Source organism: Aristolochia californica, unplaced genomic scaffold (assembly GCF_029961685.1).
Source record: "Aristolochia californica isolate CCGP_79_NKW_82.1479 unplaced genomic scaffold, dmAriCali1.0.hap1 SCAF_3, whole genome shotgun sequence".
NCBI classification, from domain to species: Eukaryota; Viridiplantae; Streptophyta; class Magnoliopsida; order Piperales; family Aristolochiaceae; genus Aristolochia; species Aristolochia californica.
The window spans coordinates 345851-360313 of record NW_027181992.1 but is presented as its reverse complement, the minus strand read 5'-3'; the positions used below and the strand labels follow the sequence as shown (position 1 = coordinate 360313).

General features: G+C 35.6%; 2 protein-coding genes across 2 annotated transcripts; both read right to left on the bottom strand.

The window, feature by feature from the left end:
• Positions 1–66: 66 nt before the first annotated feature.
• Positions 67–6296, bottom strand: LOC137960441 (uncharacterized). The gene is made up of 5 exons (XM_068808072.1): positions 6028–6296; positions 4683–4876; positions 2699–3020; positions 2085–2174; positions 67–392 (listed from the first exon to the last, which is right to left on the bottom strand). Exons 1-5 carry the CDS (start codon positions 6124–6126, stop codon positions 366–368), a joined length of 732 nt encoding a protein of 243 aa, XP_068664173.1. The 5' UTR covers positions 6127–6296; the 3' UTR covers positions 67–365.
• Positions 6297–11686: 5390 nt separating this feature from the next.
• LOC137960278 (alkylated DNA repair protein ALKBH6 homolog) lies at positions 11687–14404 on the bottom strand. The gene is made up of 7 exons (XM_068807846.1): positions 14211–14404; positions 14043–14103; positions 13914–13952; positions 13083–13195; positions 12768–12981; positions 12617–12663; positions 11687–12085 (listed from the first exon to the last, which is right to left on the bottom strand). Exons 1-7 carry the CDS (start codon positions 14316–14318, stop codon positions 11909–11911), a joined length of 759 nt encoding a protein of 252 aa, XP_068663947.1. The 5' UTR covers positions 14319–14404; the 3' UTR covers positions 11687–11908.
• Between the last annotated feature and the right edge of the window lie 59 nt (positions 14405–14463).

The following is a 14463-nucleotide window of genomic DNA, read 5'->3' as shown; positions in this document are numbered from 1 at the left end:
CTCTTATGCAAATTTTTTCATGATGGGAGATCGCGGAACCCAGACAATCTATCATGAGGAATGAGTAGAATTAAAAGATTGTGCAAGATCGGGGCAGAGTAAAGGGCTCCAAGCCGCGTCACTGTGTAATATTACCCTCAGGATGGGAGATCGAGAACATAGCATTTAGAGAGACGACAAAAAATCTCTGATGGTAGCTTTTACTCATGAAAAACAATGGCCTCAAAATCAGGTGAAACTGTACAGAACTACAGGGCCCCACAAACTATACACTGTACGGCCTAATTGGGAAGCATATTGCATATAGCAAATGTATTGTTGGAAAACGATTATGCTTCAACAGCAAACATCCCACTGCAAGAGCTTCAAGGGTTCTGCAGCACATTCTCATCCTGCATCGTATAGATAATACTGTGAGCTGCAGTAAGTGGTGCAAGACTAAAAAATATAAAACGATAAAAGAAGAAGATATCACCAGTGTTCCCATTATCTTCAGAGAATGACATAATGAAATAACATAGTGAAAAACTTTCCCTGCTCACACTCAATCTTACATCAATTGAGTTGCCTAGTCTATGGGCAAATACCAAACTCATGATATTGAAATTGTTGGTTCTGCTCATAAAATCATGTACATATATACTCCTCTTTTTAAAGGATGTAAGTTGGTATAACCAGAATTATATTATTAGAGTTGGCAAGGTACAGCAGCTACTTGTTTTATTAGGAAATGTCACCTCAAGTTGAAGTTTAGCATATACCACCCCAAAGCTTGAGTTCCAAGACAAGTGCACACATAACCTCAAAAATAAAGGCAAGCTACTCCATAGTGCATAATCAACACGAGTATAACAATACAGGTGAAGACTATTCGGCTTCTTTTGATTGAAATTCTCTCAAGCTTCCGAGCTAGTTGGGGATATTAGCTATCTTAAACTCTCTTTCAGAATCTTTCTATTATTTTCGCTTTTCCTCTTCTTGTTTTTTTTGTAGCTTTCCACTTTCTAATTAACATGTAATCAAAATACACAGCAATTATGATGAAGCCCAGTCTTCAACTTGGAGGAGAGTCAAAATGGCACCACATGCCCCACTCATATAATTATTAAAGTTTCTTAGTTTCTTTTCCAATAACGAGAATTGTAACAAAGAGGAAAAATGACAAAATCAACTAGATACAAAATCAGGAGAGCAAGCAAAAAACTGGAAAAGCAAAAAATACATAAAAAATTAACATCCAACAGAAAGAATCCCCCATAATAATATACTGCAATGAAATGCTAATTCTTGCTAGACCATCAGCCATAGGTTTACCACTATGTGACACAGTCAAGCTAGATAAATAAGATATCTCATCATAATATGAACGAAGCTGCCATGAAGAACTTATGTGATGAAAACCACTTATGATCGCAGAACAATCACCCTCCATAACCAAAGGACAAGAAAAATACTGATAAAATAATTTGATGCTTTTCAAATTTACTAAATAAGATCTTATCCTCCATGTTCATTTACACTAAGATATTATACTAATGCTAAAGTAATTACATTTGATCTGTTAATCACCAGCAAGCTACCTCAACCAGAAATCACCAGTGAGCATAGAGTTTGGCAGAAGTTAACTGCCCGCTGCCAGAAAAGTTCACAGTGAAAAACATACGCCGCAAACAAGTCAAGTCACAAAGTACAGAAGATACCCCACTTTGCAAGTTAATCTTAACAACTTCAATTGAGGTTTTTGGAACAAAAATTTTAAGAACAGTTGATGCACAACTGACACAGTACTCCTATCAATTTCATGAGATCTCCATACAGAAACATACCATTAAATGGAAAGTCCTCTATAGATATATCAACAAATATTATAGCGGCAAAAAAAAAAAAGAAGAAAAACTCGGAAGAGGCATTCACAAAAATAGAAAAATTGGCTTGTCAAAGGACTTTTAATTGCTGGTACAAGCTATCCTACAGGATCCCATAGTCTTCCTGCCCAAGCGACACAAACTTCCACAAAATAAACAGAACTAAATTGAAATTTGCAAATAAAACAAAGCCCACATGACTCAGACAACGCCTAGTACCTCAAAGGATGTGCTCAAACATGGTACAAGTTGTTTACTTTCAGTTGAAGATGGGCACCCACTAGATTCAGCATAATTTGGCTGGTCAGCCTGCAAAATGGAAACTGTAAATAAGCCTGAAATCATCCCCCAACACTTCCTCCAGCCCCCATATCAAGTAATAAAACCATGTATACAACTTTTAGGTAGACACATGACGATTGTGAACCATCTTTTACAAGTAATACTAAAAGCATATGGAAAGAAGATCAAGAGCAAGAAGTTGCCTTGACAACTACACCATGAAAAGTCAAGGAACTTCCATTGCAATGGTACATTATATAAATTCTTTAATAAATGGTACAATAATTTAATCAAGAGAATATGACCACACACTTTTTGTTTCAAGGATAAATTATAAATCAAATAATTACTTTAGCAGTTCTTGTAAATTTGAATTTTTGAAGGTTTTCCTTGAAGGCAATTCAACTACTTATAGATTCCATTGAAGACGTGAAGACAGTTTTAACTACTCAATTGCTCTCCTCATCATGTAAACCATATGCCAGTGGAGGTAGCAAAACAAGAACTACCTGCCAAAAACTAAGAAAATCGACAAAAAAAGAAACTCATACCCTGTAATCCTGACCATCTTGAAAAAGAGAAGAGTAATAAGCCGGATCATAGATAGAGCCACCTAAGATGTCATCAGATTGAGAATTCTGTCTATCTATGACATTGGGAAGGGTTTGATGGGGGGGATTCAAGAAACGATTTCGTAAATCAAAATCTGCATCTCGATAGGGTGTACTGTCAATGCATGAAGCCCCTAATCTGTACATCTGGATCCACAACAATGATGACAACAACCTCACTGAAAACCCAATGGTTTGCATCCAAAAAGTGAGTCTCACTGAAAAGATAAAAAGAGGCCCGTGCTTCTGAGAAGAAATATTCCTGTAGAATAAAGGATTAAGTCAATTTAACTATTTACATAATATTGAATCATATGAAAAAACTGAAAATAGTCATAGCCATATCACTGATAAAAGGGAAATTATGGTTAATCCTAATAAAAAAACCAAGGTTTAAAGCATGCGACTCCAAGAAATGACATGCAGAATGCCTTTGCAACTATAACATATCTACAATAGAATTTTCAAAAAACTTACATCTAAAATAAGCATACAATGAGAAGTTTAGGCCTCCCATTTCCTCCCAAAGATGAAAAGAAAAACTTGTAAGTAGTTGACTATTAAAATCAGTAATTAATAACAATAATTGCCCAAAAGAGAGAGAGAGAGAGAGAGAGAGAGAGAGAGAGAGAGAGAGAGAGAGAGAGAGAGAGTCAGGTAATTATATATACTGTAAATTAAATTAAATAGAGAAGATAGGTCAAACAAACAGTAAAAATGATGTTTTAGAATGGGATGATCTCTAGTGTGAGGTCTTGGATTCAAGTCTCTCCACAGGAAAGGGATGTAGTAAGTGGGAATTACATCATTAAAAAAAAAAAAAACTGATGTTTTAGAAGTTAGCATTAATTAAAAATGTAAATTTCATAGACTAGCCCAATTCAACACATTAAACTTATTGACCTAAAACTGATTCTTAGGTTAATTTCAAGTGACCTATCTGGTGACTCATTTCAATAAGACTGATGGTGATATAATCTCATTTGATTTTTAGCCCAAGAATAAATCATTGAGAAGCAACAAAAAAAAAAGGCCATGCAAGTAACAGTCAGTGAATGCCTGCCTTCGGGATTTCCTTCTTTGCATGAATTACTTCATGCGCTCAAACTAATGCAGTTAGGAAACTAATGCATTTAGGAGTGCCATGGAGACTTCATGCACGGTTTTTTCTTTTTTTCTGAATGTTCGTTATATACACAGAATACATCCCCAACCCTGGTGAGACCTGAACCAAAGACCTCACACAAGAAGACTTCCATGTGGTCATTGAACCAAAGGTTCAACTGACAAGTTATTCAAATATTACAACTAAACTCATAGCCAATTGTTTTTTGGGAAAGAACTAAAGGCCAAATTAATGCCAGTACCTTATATTTGGCAAATCTTTTTTAATTCCTGACATGTCATGGTTTTTCTATAATCTATATGTCCTAAATCTAGTTATAAAAACTTACCGTCTTTACCTATTTTAATCAGTAAGTGCAGCTGGCTAGAAGTCAGAAAATGTATTTTAATCCTCTAGAAGTATATCTCTTACTAGGAAAGTTCATCTCACAGGTTAGTCTTATTATCAACGTTTTAGAAGGTATTATCAATACTTCTCATGCTTTTTTCGCAAATAAGTAAAGACCAATCCCTTGGTAGTATTTCTATCTTCTTTTATTAGTCAAAATAGATCAACTACATGTAAAGCATCTTTTCATGGTTCCAACCACTTGAATAGTTATTTCTATGATAATTTTTTAATTATACAACATTATAAAGTTTAATAACAATCACTGCTTGCAAGGGCTACTAACCACAGAATTTACCAAACATTGCACACTTCATGTAAGTGATTAAATGAAGTAAAATGCAGCAAATAACAAAGGATTTAGAACAAGAAGTAATTTAATAAAAAAGGATTTTTTTTTGGCTAACATACCATATTTCGCGAGAGAATAGGATGAACCACATGACATCAACCAATATTGCACAAGCTAAAAGAACTGCATAGGTACGTCCAAGGCTCTGGCTGCTGCTTTCAATTGCAATGAGGGCAAAGAGTGCCACCACCAAATTGATAAGTAAAACACCATTGAACAGTGCTCCAAGAGATCCAACCAAGGCACAACCAATCTTGAGAAAGAATAACCAAAAGTGAGACGTATAAGATTCTCACATTCACACAAAGAAAAAAAATGCAAATTTTGACAGGAAGAAATATAATTATGACTTACATGCAAATTTACTCAAAATGACTGATAAGCAGAATTTCCAAAAGCAAGTAACCAATTTGAGGACTATGGAATGTAATAAAACCAAATTCTCTAAGCCACTAAACTGTCATAAATTCATAAGATGTGTGACAATACACAACAAAAAATTGCAAATTCACCTATGAATAAGAGACGACAAGAGAACCTACTCACAAGCAGACTGATAGAGAAACCAAGAAACCAAAAGAGGGTAGCCAGTGGAGCAATTTAAGCAGAAATTTCGGGAAGAAGGTGAGGAATTTTTTTTCCGATTTTCTAAATCATAGAGAATATTGCAAGAAATGTAAATCAATGCAAAGAAACCCAAACTACTCCAGAAAGTAAAGAGATGCTAAAAGATATCTGAACAATAAAAACAAGAATTGAACGGGTTATGGATCATTGCTTTGAAACGTTTGAGCTAATTGTGACTGTCACATTAAAACAAATGCGAGTACAATACTTGAATCTTTTGATACATAAGCATACCTTAAGAACAAAGTTAAAGCTACTTAACGTCTAAACCTCTATTTTACACACCAGAAATTGTAAGATGCATAGCATGAAGAGAAATAATCCAGAAGGACTAAATAAACAAAAATTCCATGAGTTTCCATGCCTAATTATGCAATTAAGGAAAAAATAACCAAAAAGACAAAAGAATAACCACATTAAAATGAGAGTATACTGGAAACAAACAAATGATTACGAGATGCAGATTGAGTAGGAAAACGACAACCAACAAAATCACATGCCTAGGGTACCCACGCTCAATCTTCGGAGAAGGAAAACAATGCAAACGTTCCCGATCGCGGTCAACATAATCTTGGTGTGATTACAAACATTCATTTCAGAAGGAAAACGATAACTAGAAAGAACTCAAAGATCTGAATAAAAAATAGAAATAAAAACCAAAAAGAAGTGAAAGCTGAGAATGAACTAACCAAATTCGTCTACGAAACTCAGAGACCATTATAACGGAGAAGAAAACAAAGAAAACCCTAAAGTCGGAGAAGGCGTCTATTGACTTACCTGTATGTAGATGAGAAAAACCGCAAGGGCCTGAATCCTGTCGCAATCCCAGAGCCAAGAGCTAAATTGTGCCCGTGCCGATGAACAACATTGCATCATAAACCGAATTTTCTAAGCCCTTTCGGCAAGCTCCCTTAACAAACAGGTATAGGATTTTGAGTACAGAACAAAGCAAGCTCCCTTTCCGCACATGGCAAAGAATCCTGAACAAGGAAATCAGGAGTTCCGTCACGGAAGCTTTCCGGAGTCTGCAGAGAAAACGAAATAGTGTAAACAGTTTTTCTCTTTTCATGTAGTTATCATATTGTATTGGATTTTGTCCGGGCGTTTTTTAGGCTTTCCTTTTTTGAATTTTTTTGCCTTCAGCAGTTGAATTGAACTTCAACGAAATGGGAGAAGGGCGCGGGAGAAAAGGCTTGCATGATTGCCAATCACGAGTCGCGAGTTATAAGACACGAGTCGCGAATCAGGAGGCTGCAGCCCATCATTTTCTCGCCCAGGCGTTCGTGCTCGCTGTAATAGATAGTATCACAGTATGTGCCTGCATGAGAGTGACCAATCGACCTTGGCGTTGGTCTCTAGTTGAACCAACAAACCTAACCTGGTGGAACTTATCCTCAAATTTTTCCAACTTTTAAAGTAGAATGACATATGAGTTCCCTATTTAACTTGCTACATAATAACTGTAGTAACAATCTGAGCCAATTTGTCCACTTTAATCACTTAAAACGAATATAAAGAGGATTCGTTTTTGGTTTTATTCTTGTTAATGTACAATATTTAAGGGGGGGTTGGTGTACAATGCAAGTATTTTCCTTGGGAAAAGTGAGAGAAAATGTAAAGTATTTGTTTGTGTTAGTATGCATAATAAAAAATGCAGTGTAAAGTATTTATTGGTGTTAGTGTGTACAATGGAAAGTGCAGTATAAAATATTTGTTTATATTAATGTGCACAATGGAAAGTGTGGTGTAAAGTGCATATAGATTATTTATTAAATAAAATATTTTGATATATTTGACTATCAAAAAATTAAATTAATATTAATTAATAAATAAAATATATATTAAATATAATAATTAAACAAATGCTTACTTTTATATTATTAAAATTGTAATCAAATTTTAATTTTGTAATATCTAAATATGAAATAATTATACAAATATCGTACTATACAAATATTTTAATAATAAAAATAATACAAATATAACTCAATCACCTTTTTAATCTAAAAAATTATATCTGATCATACAAAATTACAACACAAAAAATATTTAGTGGTATTAAAACATAATAGTCAATAATTTTGCCACATCTAAAACATCTTGATAATATGATGTTCTTGTAGATTGTACTGCAAACTCCCTCTGGGTACGTGCGACTAGAATAAATTATTAAAAATAAATAAAAAAATAAAAAATAGCATAAGTGAATATAATAAATAAATAAATTATTTTTTAATAACATAAGATATGTTTTAACATTAAAAACCACTAAGTTAATATAATAATAAAAATGTTAATATAATAAATAAATATATATTTATCAATAACATAATATATTTTTATATATTATTAATTAATAATATATTGTCACAAATTTTAAAATCATTGGTTTAATTAATTATAGTAATGGATAATTAAACCAAAACAATTTATCAAATATTTAATTTAACAATATTTTAATTATGACAATTAAATCACTAATTTAATATAGTAATTATAAAATAAATATATTAAATAAATAAATAAAATTATTTTATAAATAAAAAATATAAAAAATATTATTTTTATGTCGGATTAATTTTTCCTAACTTACGAAAAATTAAACCATCGTTTTCCTGCGCGAGTTGTCTTCCTTGGTGGCGGGAGACTACGACAACTAGCCAACGGGCAATGACGACGTAGGCGGCGCTCCGACGGAACACCGAGAGGCTTTGTGGCAGAGGCTTGCCCTCCTGTACTCTGCGATGGAGGTTAAAAGGGAGAGGAGAGGGAGGCCGAGAGAGAAGAGAAGCCGAAGGTCCCGAGAGAGATTTTTTTTTTTCTCCGAAACCTCGTTTGACAAAGCTTCCTCCCCGACAACCCGAGCCCGATATGTATTTGAACGATAGTAAGTGAAATCAGAGCTCGACCCTCTGATTTCACTTACTATCGTTTTATGCCTGAAAAGAGGAAAAGTGAAATACAACTATATTTCACTTTCCCCCCTCACTTACTGTGCACACTAACGTATTTTGGTCCACATTTTATATTTTACTTACACGGCGCACTAACATGCCCTAAAAGATAATAAATAGCTAGTGGGCCTCTTGTCTGTGTCGGCCCACGATAAACCTCACTAAAAGCCCGTTTATTGACGCCTATAAATAGTGATTAAAACCCTATCGAAGGCCATAGTTACTTGATCTTATCCGAGCAGCGGCCGTCCTCCTTTGTTTGAAGCCCTGCCTGAAATGCTGCCCTCCGGGTGTTGGTAGCGTTTTGGGATGGCGGAAGCTGAGAGGGAACCTGGCCTATCTGCAATGAAGACTGCCCGCGGTCAGAAGCCTCTCCTTAAAGCAGAGAGTGCGATGTTGTTCCCGCGGGCTCTACCCCTCATAAAAAATAAAAATAAGTTTTTTTCTAAGCCTTTTATTTTTCGATTTTTTTTTGCCATTTCTTCTGGTGATTCAGAGACGAAGATTTTGCTTGAGCGACCGTTGGTTTCCCAATAAATATGTTTTTCCTTCTTCTCAAGGTACGATTATTAACCGTGTTTTCGAGTGTAGCTTCCGTGCCTTACGCAACTGATGCCGAGCTCACCCGAAAACCCAACTACTTCTTGATTTCTGTTTTATTCTGATTCCTAGTGAAAGGAACACCCAAATATCATTGATTTCTGGTGGGTTTTCCCACAGTTTACATTCGCAAAATCTACTGAATTTTGGAAGATGTAAGATCATGATATATAAGATCTCAAGTCAGTAGTTCGACTGAGTGGTAGAATGTGAGATTGATCTTTGCATGGAAACTTCGTTAGGCATTTCGATTAGAGTCAGAAAGTATTGTTACAAAGAAAGTCTAAGCTACTGCACCAAGGAGATGACTGTGGGGGGCGTCTACCATGCAAGTGGTTTTATTGTTGTCATATAGTAAGAAGGTTATAGATATCTGTTGGAGTCGAGTATTGTAAGATAGTTTAATCGAAATGTCTGTGAAATTGGACGATGTTAAACCGGCTTTGACAACAGATTGCACTGGTTTTGATCACATTATAAGTCATACATATTTTTGGAATACTTTTTCAAATATCTGGAAGAACTCCCGGATTATGGGAGGGAGTAGAGCCCATCCCTCTTTGTTGCAAGGCAGAAAATTCATAAATTGATAAGAGGGGGGCTGAAGAGGTGGGGGTGATTGGGTTGGGTCAGTCTGTTACACTCATGGGATGTCAATTGAACCTCAATCGGGTTGGTAGGTGTTTGGGTTTTTGCCCTCCCTTGACTCAATAAAATTCAGATCGACACAGGCCACTGGTTCCTGTTAGTTGAACCTGGCTCAACAGGTTAGTCTTTTTCAAATATGATAACATTGTATTTAACTTTTTTGTTTTCAACTGTTTGTTTAGGAGGACAAGGTGATCTGATTTTATAATGTAGCTTTTCATGACCTCATTCCATGAAGTAACTTACAGAAGTGTTTATTCGGAGAAATTTATTATCTGCTTTAAATATTGTAGTAGACCAATCAAACGTTTTGTAGATAACAAGAGTTTTATTGCTCTTTACCAGCGCATTTTCTACTTTGTTGTATTTTTTCATTAGTAATTTCCTTTAAAGGATGCCAACTTTTTTTTAGTGATATGTTTTATTCTAGTTGTATAATTTTTGCAGTGGTGCATTTTTTCTAGTGTTATGTGTGTTCAGGATGACAAAAGTTTTGTTTATGCAGTGGCTATATCCTTTTACTGTCATATTTTTTTCCTGTGGGGCATTATTTTCATCCAGTAGCATGTGGTGTTTTTATGATACATATTCAATCAAAGGGTGACTGAAGGTTTGTTTGTGCCTTTGGCATTTTATACAATTAGTGTGTCACATAAAAATGTTATGTGGACAAGTGGAAAAAAAATATACTACTGTAAAAATGCACAGTAGGAAAAATAAAAGTGTTCCATTGGAAAGGTGTAGTGTGTACCACTGAAAAAATATGTTGCTAGAAGGAAGTACAGCAATAGGGTTTGGTTGCTATGCATGAATGACACAATGAACAGCTATATTTTAGTTGCAGATTTTTTTATTTTTGCAGCCCTCAAAAAATCTGCTTTCAACTGCCATGTCTATTTCCTAAATGATGTAGAGAAGCTTTCTTTTGTGATTCAATTCAATTAGATCAGCGTTTAAAGATAAAATGCATCAGTTTCTAAAATAACCTTTATTTAGTTCAATGATTTACTGTGCATTGGCCTACACTAAGGCAGGTTGTCCAAGCTAGAGTTTTTTATAGTTTCAGTTGTGAAGAAGCATGACTACACTCTACCGAGGAATATATTTCGTTCGTGGAGGAATAGATTTCCAACGAGGAAGCGAGTCTTTGTCAGATTCGTTCATTGTCTATTGCTTCTCCCTCGCTCAACTTGTTATGTTAGCGTGAAGACAATTATGGCTGCTCAATTCAAAAGATCGGCCTAAGATCTCTACAGTGTGACTGGAGAATTGTGTGCTTCGTTCTTTATACAGTACCTTGCTAATTGTCCTACAGTGTGACTGGAGAATTGTGTGCTTCGTTCTTTATACAGTACCTTTCTAATTGTCAATGGTTTAGCTTCAGTTCCAAAGAAAAATGGCCAAATTTAGAATCAGACAATATGCTAGAATTTTGAGTAGAATGTACTGCAGTCATCTCCACGCGTGTTTCTTCTTCATCTTCTTGACGGGTTTACCAAACTATTGTATTCGAGTATGAGGCGATCTGCAGAGATATGCCACTGGGTATTTACCATATGTGAAGAAGCTCTGTACTGCTTGTAAAATAAACCCCGACAGATTGGAATATCAATATAACAGATCCACTTCGTGCTTCTATTCAGTCGTCAGGGAAGAAAAAACTTCCTGCATTTTCTTTGGGAGAATTGGAGTTTTGTCTTTTCTTGCTCATCTCATTCTCATCTTATGGGTTATTGTTCTTTTCATTCTCTCCCAATTTAGGTAATATAGAGAGTACTCTGCCATATGTGAAGAAGGTCATTAGATCCATCAAGGGCAGTGCGTGAAACGAATTTATATGGTCCTCGCTATTAGTCAGGATGCATTAGGGACAAGATTAATCATCTCTTTTCAGTTGGTTAAAGTTGATTCTAGTCATAGCACTAATCAATATCGCCCAGCCATCAGACGGGCAACTTTACTTGTAAAACCATAACAGGAGAAATGAAAAAAAAAGGTTAAAACTCTTGTCCAGAAATTTTACTCTTTTATGTTATTTGAAGAGAGAAATGTGAAAAGATTACCTTCCAAGAAGCACATGTCCATAGTTGGAAACCAAACCATGAGAATTGAGAAGTGCGCCGAGCAAGAGAAAACAAATGCAAAAAGGAAAGCAGATTTCATCTGAATCATAAGAAGCTCTGTATTCCGGAAAGTGCACACCAAATAGTGAGAGAATCAATTGTTGGCTTCGTCACAAACTGCCCGTCATTGAACGGGGAGGATCACAAGGAGCTACAAATGGAAGAGACAATTTTCTTAGATGTTATACAAGAGCAAATTCATTTCACTTAGTCTGCAGCACCTGAGTACTTTCTATTAGTTTCTGTCATTAAAACTATATATATTAAGAACAAATTGATCAGCTAATATGAAAAAAATGAACAATTATAGATGCTGCTCCAGCACCAACTGATCTAGAATTTGAAAAGATTTTTGTGAACTTTTAGCACTACTCGACATGTCAGCGACACTCTTGTGCCAGTTCGATGAATGGCATGCAACTCTTCATTGCCTTTGGTTGCTACTGGTCCCCCTGAATTCAACGTGGCATCAAGTTCCTCATGGTTCAGAACTTCTGATACATTCACAACCTGAATAAGAAACACAAAAGAAAATCGTTGTGTTAAATCAATAATGATTACTATTATTTAACAAGGCAAGAAGATTACGACTCTTTTTTTTTGTGTTTTTTTTTTCCGCAATAATGCATCAGCGAGTAGGGTTGTTTCCGAAGAGAAGGAAATGAAAAAATTCACTGGCTTAAGAAACATGATTCATTTAAGGAAATGAAAAAAATCACTGACTTAAGAAACATGATTCAAAACCGACAGACAAGAATTTGTCTTACCATCATCAACTCCAATGAATAGATTTTTTCTTAAAATCAATGATAAGAAAACAGAAATCCTTCTACCTTTGAAGGGTGATTAAGAAATCTTTCACTCAGTTAAGTCAGCCCATAGTCACTAGGCTCACTTTGGCACATATTGATCCTGAACCACTCAATTAAGTTTGATAAATTCCTCAGCTGAGTGACGATCCAAATGTAAGTGAATCAATCTGAATGCAGTCACAGAGTAATAGATGAATTGGAGTGCTACTGTGGAATTTAAGGATCTCACCTTATCCAAGGCATGTACATTGCTATTCTCTATACCGTGCAAGTAGTCTGGCAAGTGAAAACCATTGAACCAAGTACAAAGTTTCAACAACAGGATTGAAATCTTTAATGTAAATAGAATAACAAAAAGCAAACACAACACCAAATAGAACCTGAATAAGCTGCATCTTTAAAAATCAATAAGCTGCGTGGCCTCAACAACACAGAGAAAGGATTGTGGATATTGGACTCATTATTATTATCTGAATCATTAGCAGAATGTACACAAGTTGTCAAGTTTGGATGAGGGCTGAAGTTCATCACGACTGGCGACCACAGAGAAAGTATTGCCACAACAGGAAAATAAGCAGGGCCATCTTGGTGTCGCTGAAAGGAAGAATAAAGCATTATGTTCCTGAGCTTTGGACTGCGAAAGCAAAGAAAGATCCCAAAACATTTTACAAAGCCAAAAGATATATGGTACAAACCATGATGCCTTGATCGGGTAGGTATTCATTGATTAGCACATGATTAATTGGAGCGGGAAAAAGAACTGTTTCTTCATATATTTTTTGTGTAATCTTTGTAAGCCAAGGTGGTACTGCACAAAAGCAAACCAAACAGCTTCAGCTCAGGTAGATTGCATAAACAGATGAACCAACAATAAGTAAATAAATCTTCTAACGATCCTGATCATAGTTGTTGAGATAAATACAAGAGACAAAAATTAGATCATAATATTCCAAGAAGACAAAGTGTACTTAGAAAAAGTACACAGAGATGTGAAAATCTAGCACCAAAAAAGACTTTAAAATAACTTGTTAAACATGAACGCCAGTAAATGGCGAGTGCTAAAATGATGGAAATCACGGCATTCTCAATTACAAGTTTCAGAATGGAAATGATGACTCACAAGTAACCCAGCAATGGGAGCAGAGAAGTATAATAAAGAAATCCATGAACATGAAAATATCAGCTTCTTTAAAGCTATGTAATAGTGAAAGTATTATTGTTTTAGTTCGTGCTGATGAAAATATTGAGAAATGTTGTGCTTTAGAATTATGGAAGCATGATGTGTGCCGTCAACCTCGCCACAATCCAATACGGGGTTCACTTCTTTTTAAATTATCACACTGCATACAACTAAAAATGGCACATATCTCTTACAGATGGCCATTCGACAGAACATAAAAGACTCTCTTCGAGGCTTCGAGAGCTAAGCTTCCTTGGCACTAAGCAAAGAGTAAAAGATGCCCCAGAAATGTAAATATAATGCACATCAAATTTTCAAATTTCTTATAAAGAAGGAAATTTCTTACACTCTTGTGGCAAAAGACCCTTCTCATGCACCACACCTCCTGCTTGCAAGAAGGAAAATAGCCATTAGTAATAGGAAAGGAAACCAGAGAGGACCAAAACCTGCTGACTGACAGTAAAACCCAACGGACCCCAATTCTGTAATCTCCTATTCTTTAAGGATTTCCACTTGGAAACGGGAGCCTGGTATACCTACAGAAAGAAAAGAGAAACCAGACTCATTCAGCAAACATGCGAGGCGAAGATCATGTATCAAATGAAGGCTTCAAAGGAAGGAAAAAGAGAGCCAAATCTGATACTTGATCGAGAAGTTGCGCTTGTTCGGAATCGGATATGAAGCTCGGAAGGTAAATTACAGTGGGGAGGGATCCCACAGTGAACTCTTTGAGATCCTGCTTGCCTCCCATTATTTCCAGAATAAACCGTCTCCGGAGGCCAAATATAAAAGGAGCCTCTGGAATTGGAGTCGGTGAATTACGAATTATTACGTAACTCTATAAGGTTTTCAACATTTGCTATTCACGCACTCTAATGGTCGCAGAGCTTGTCCGA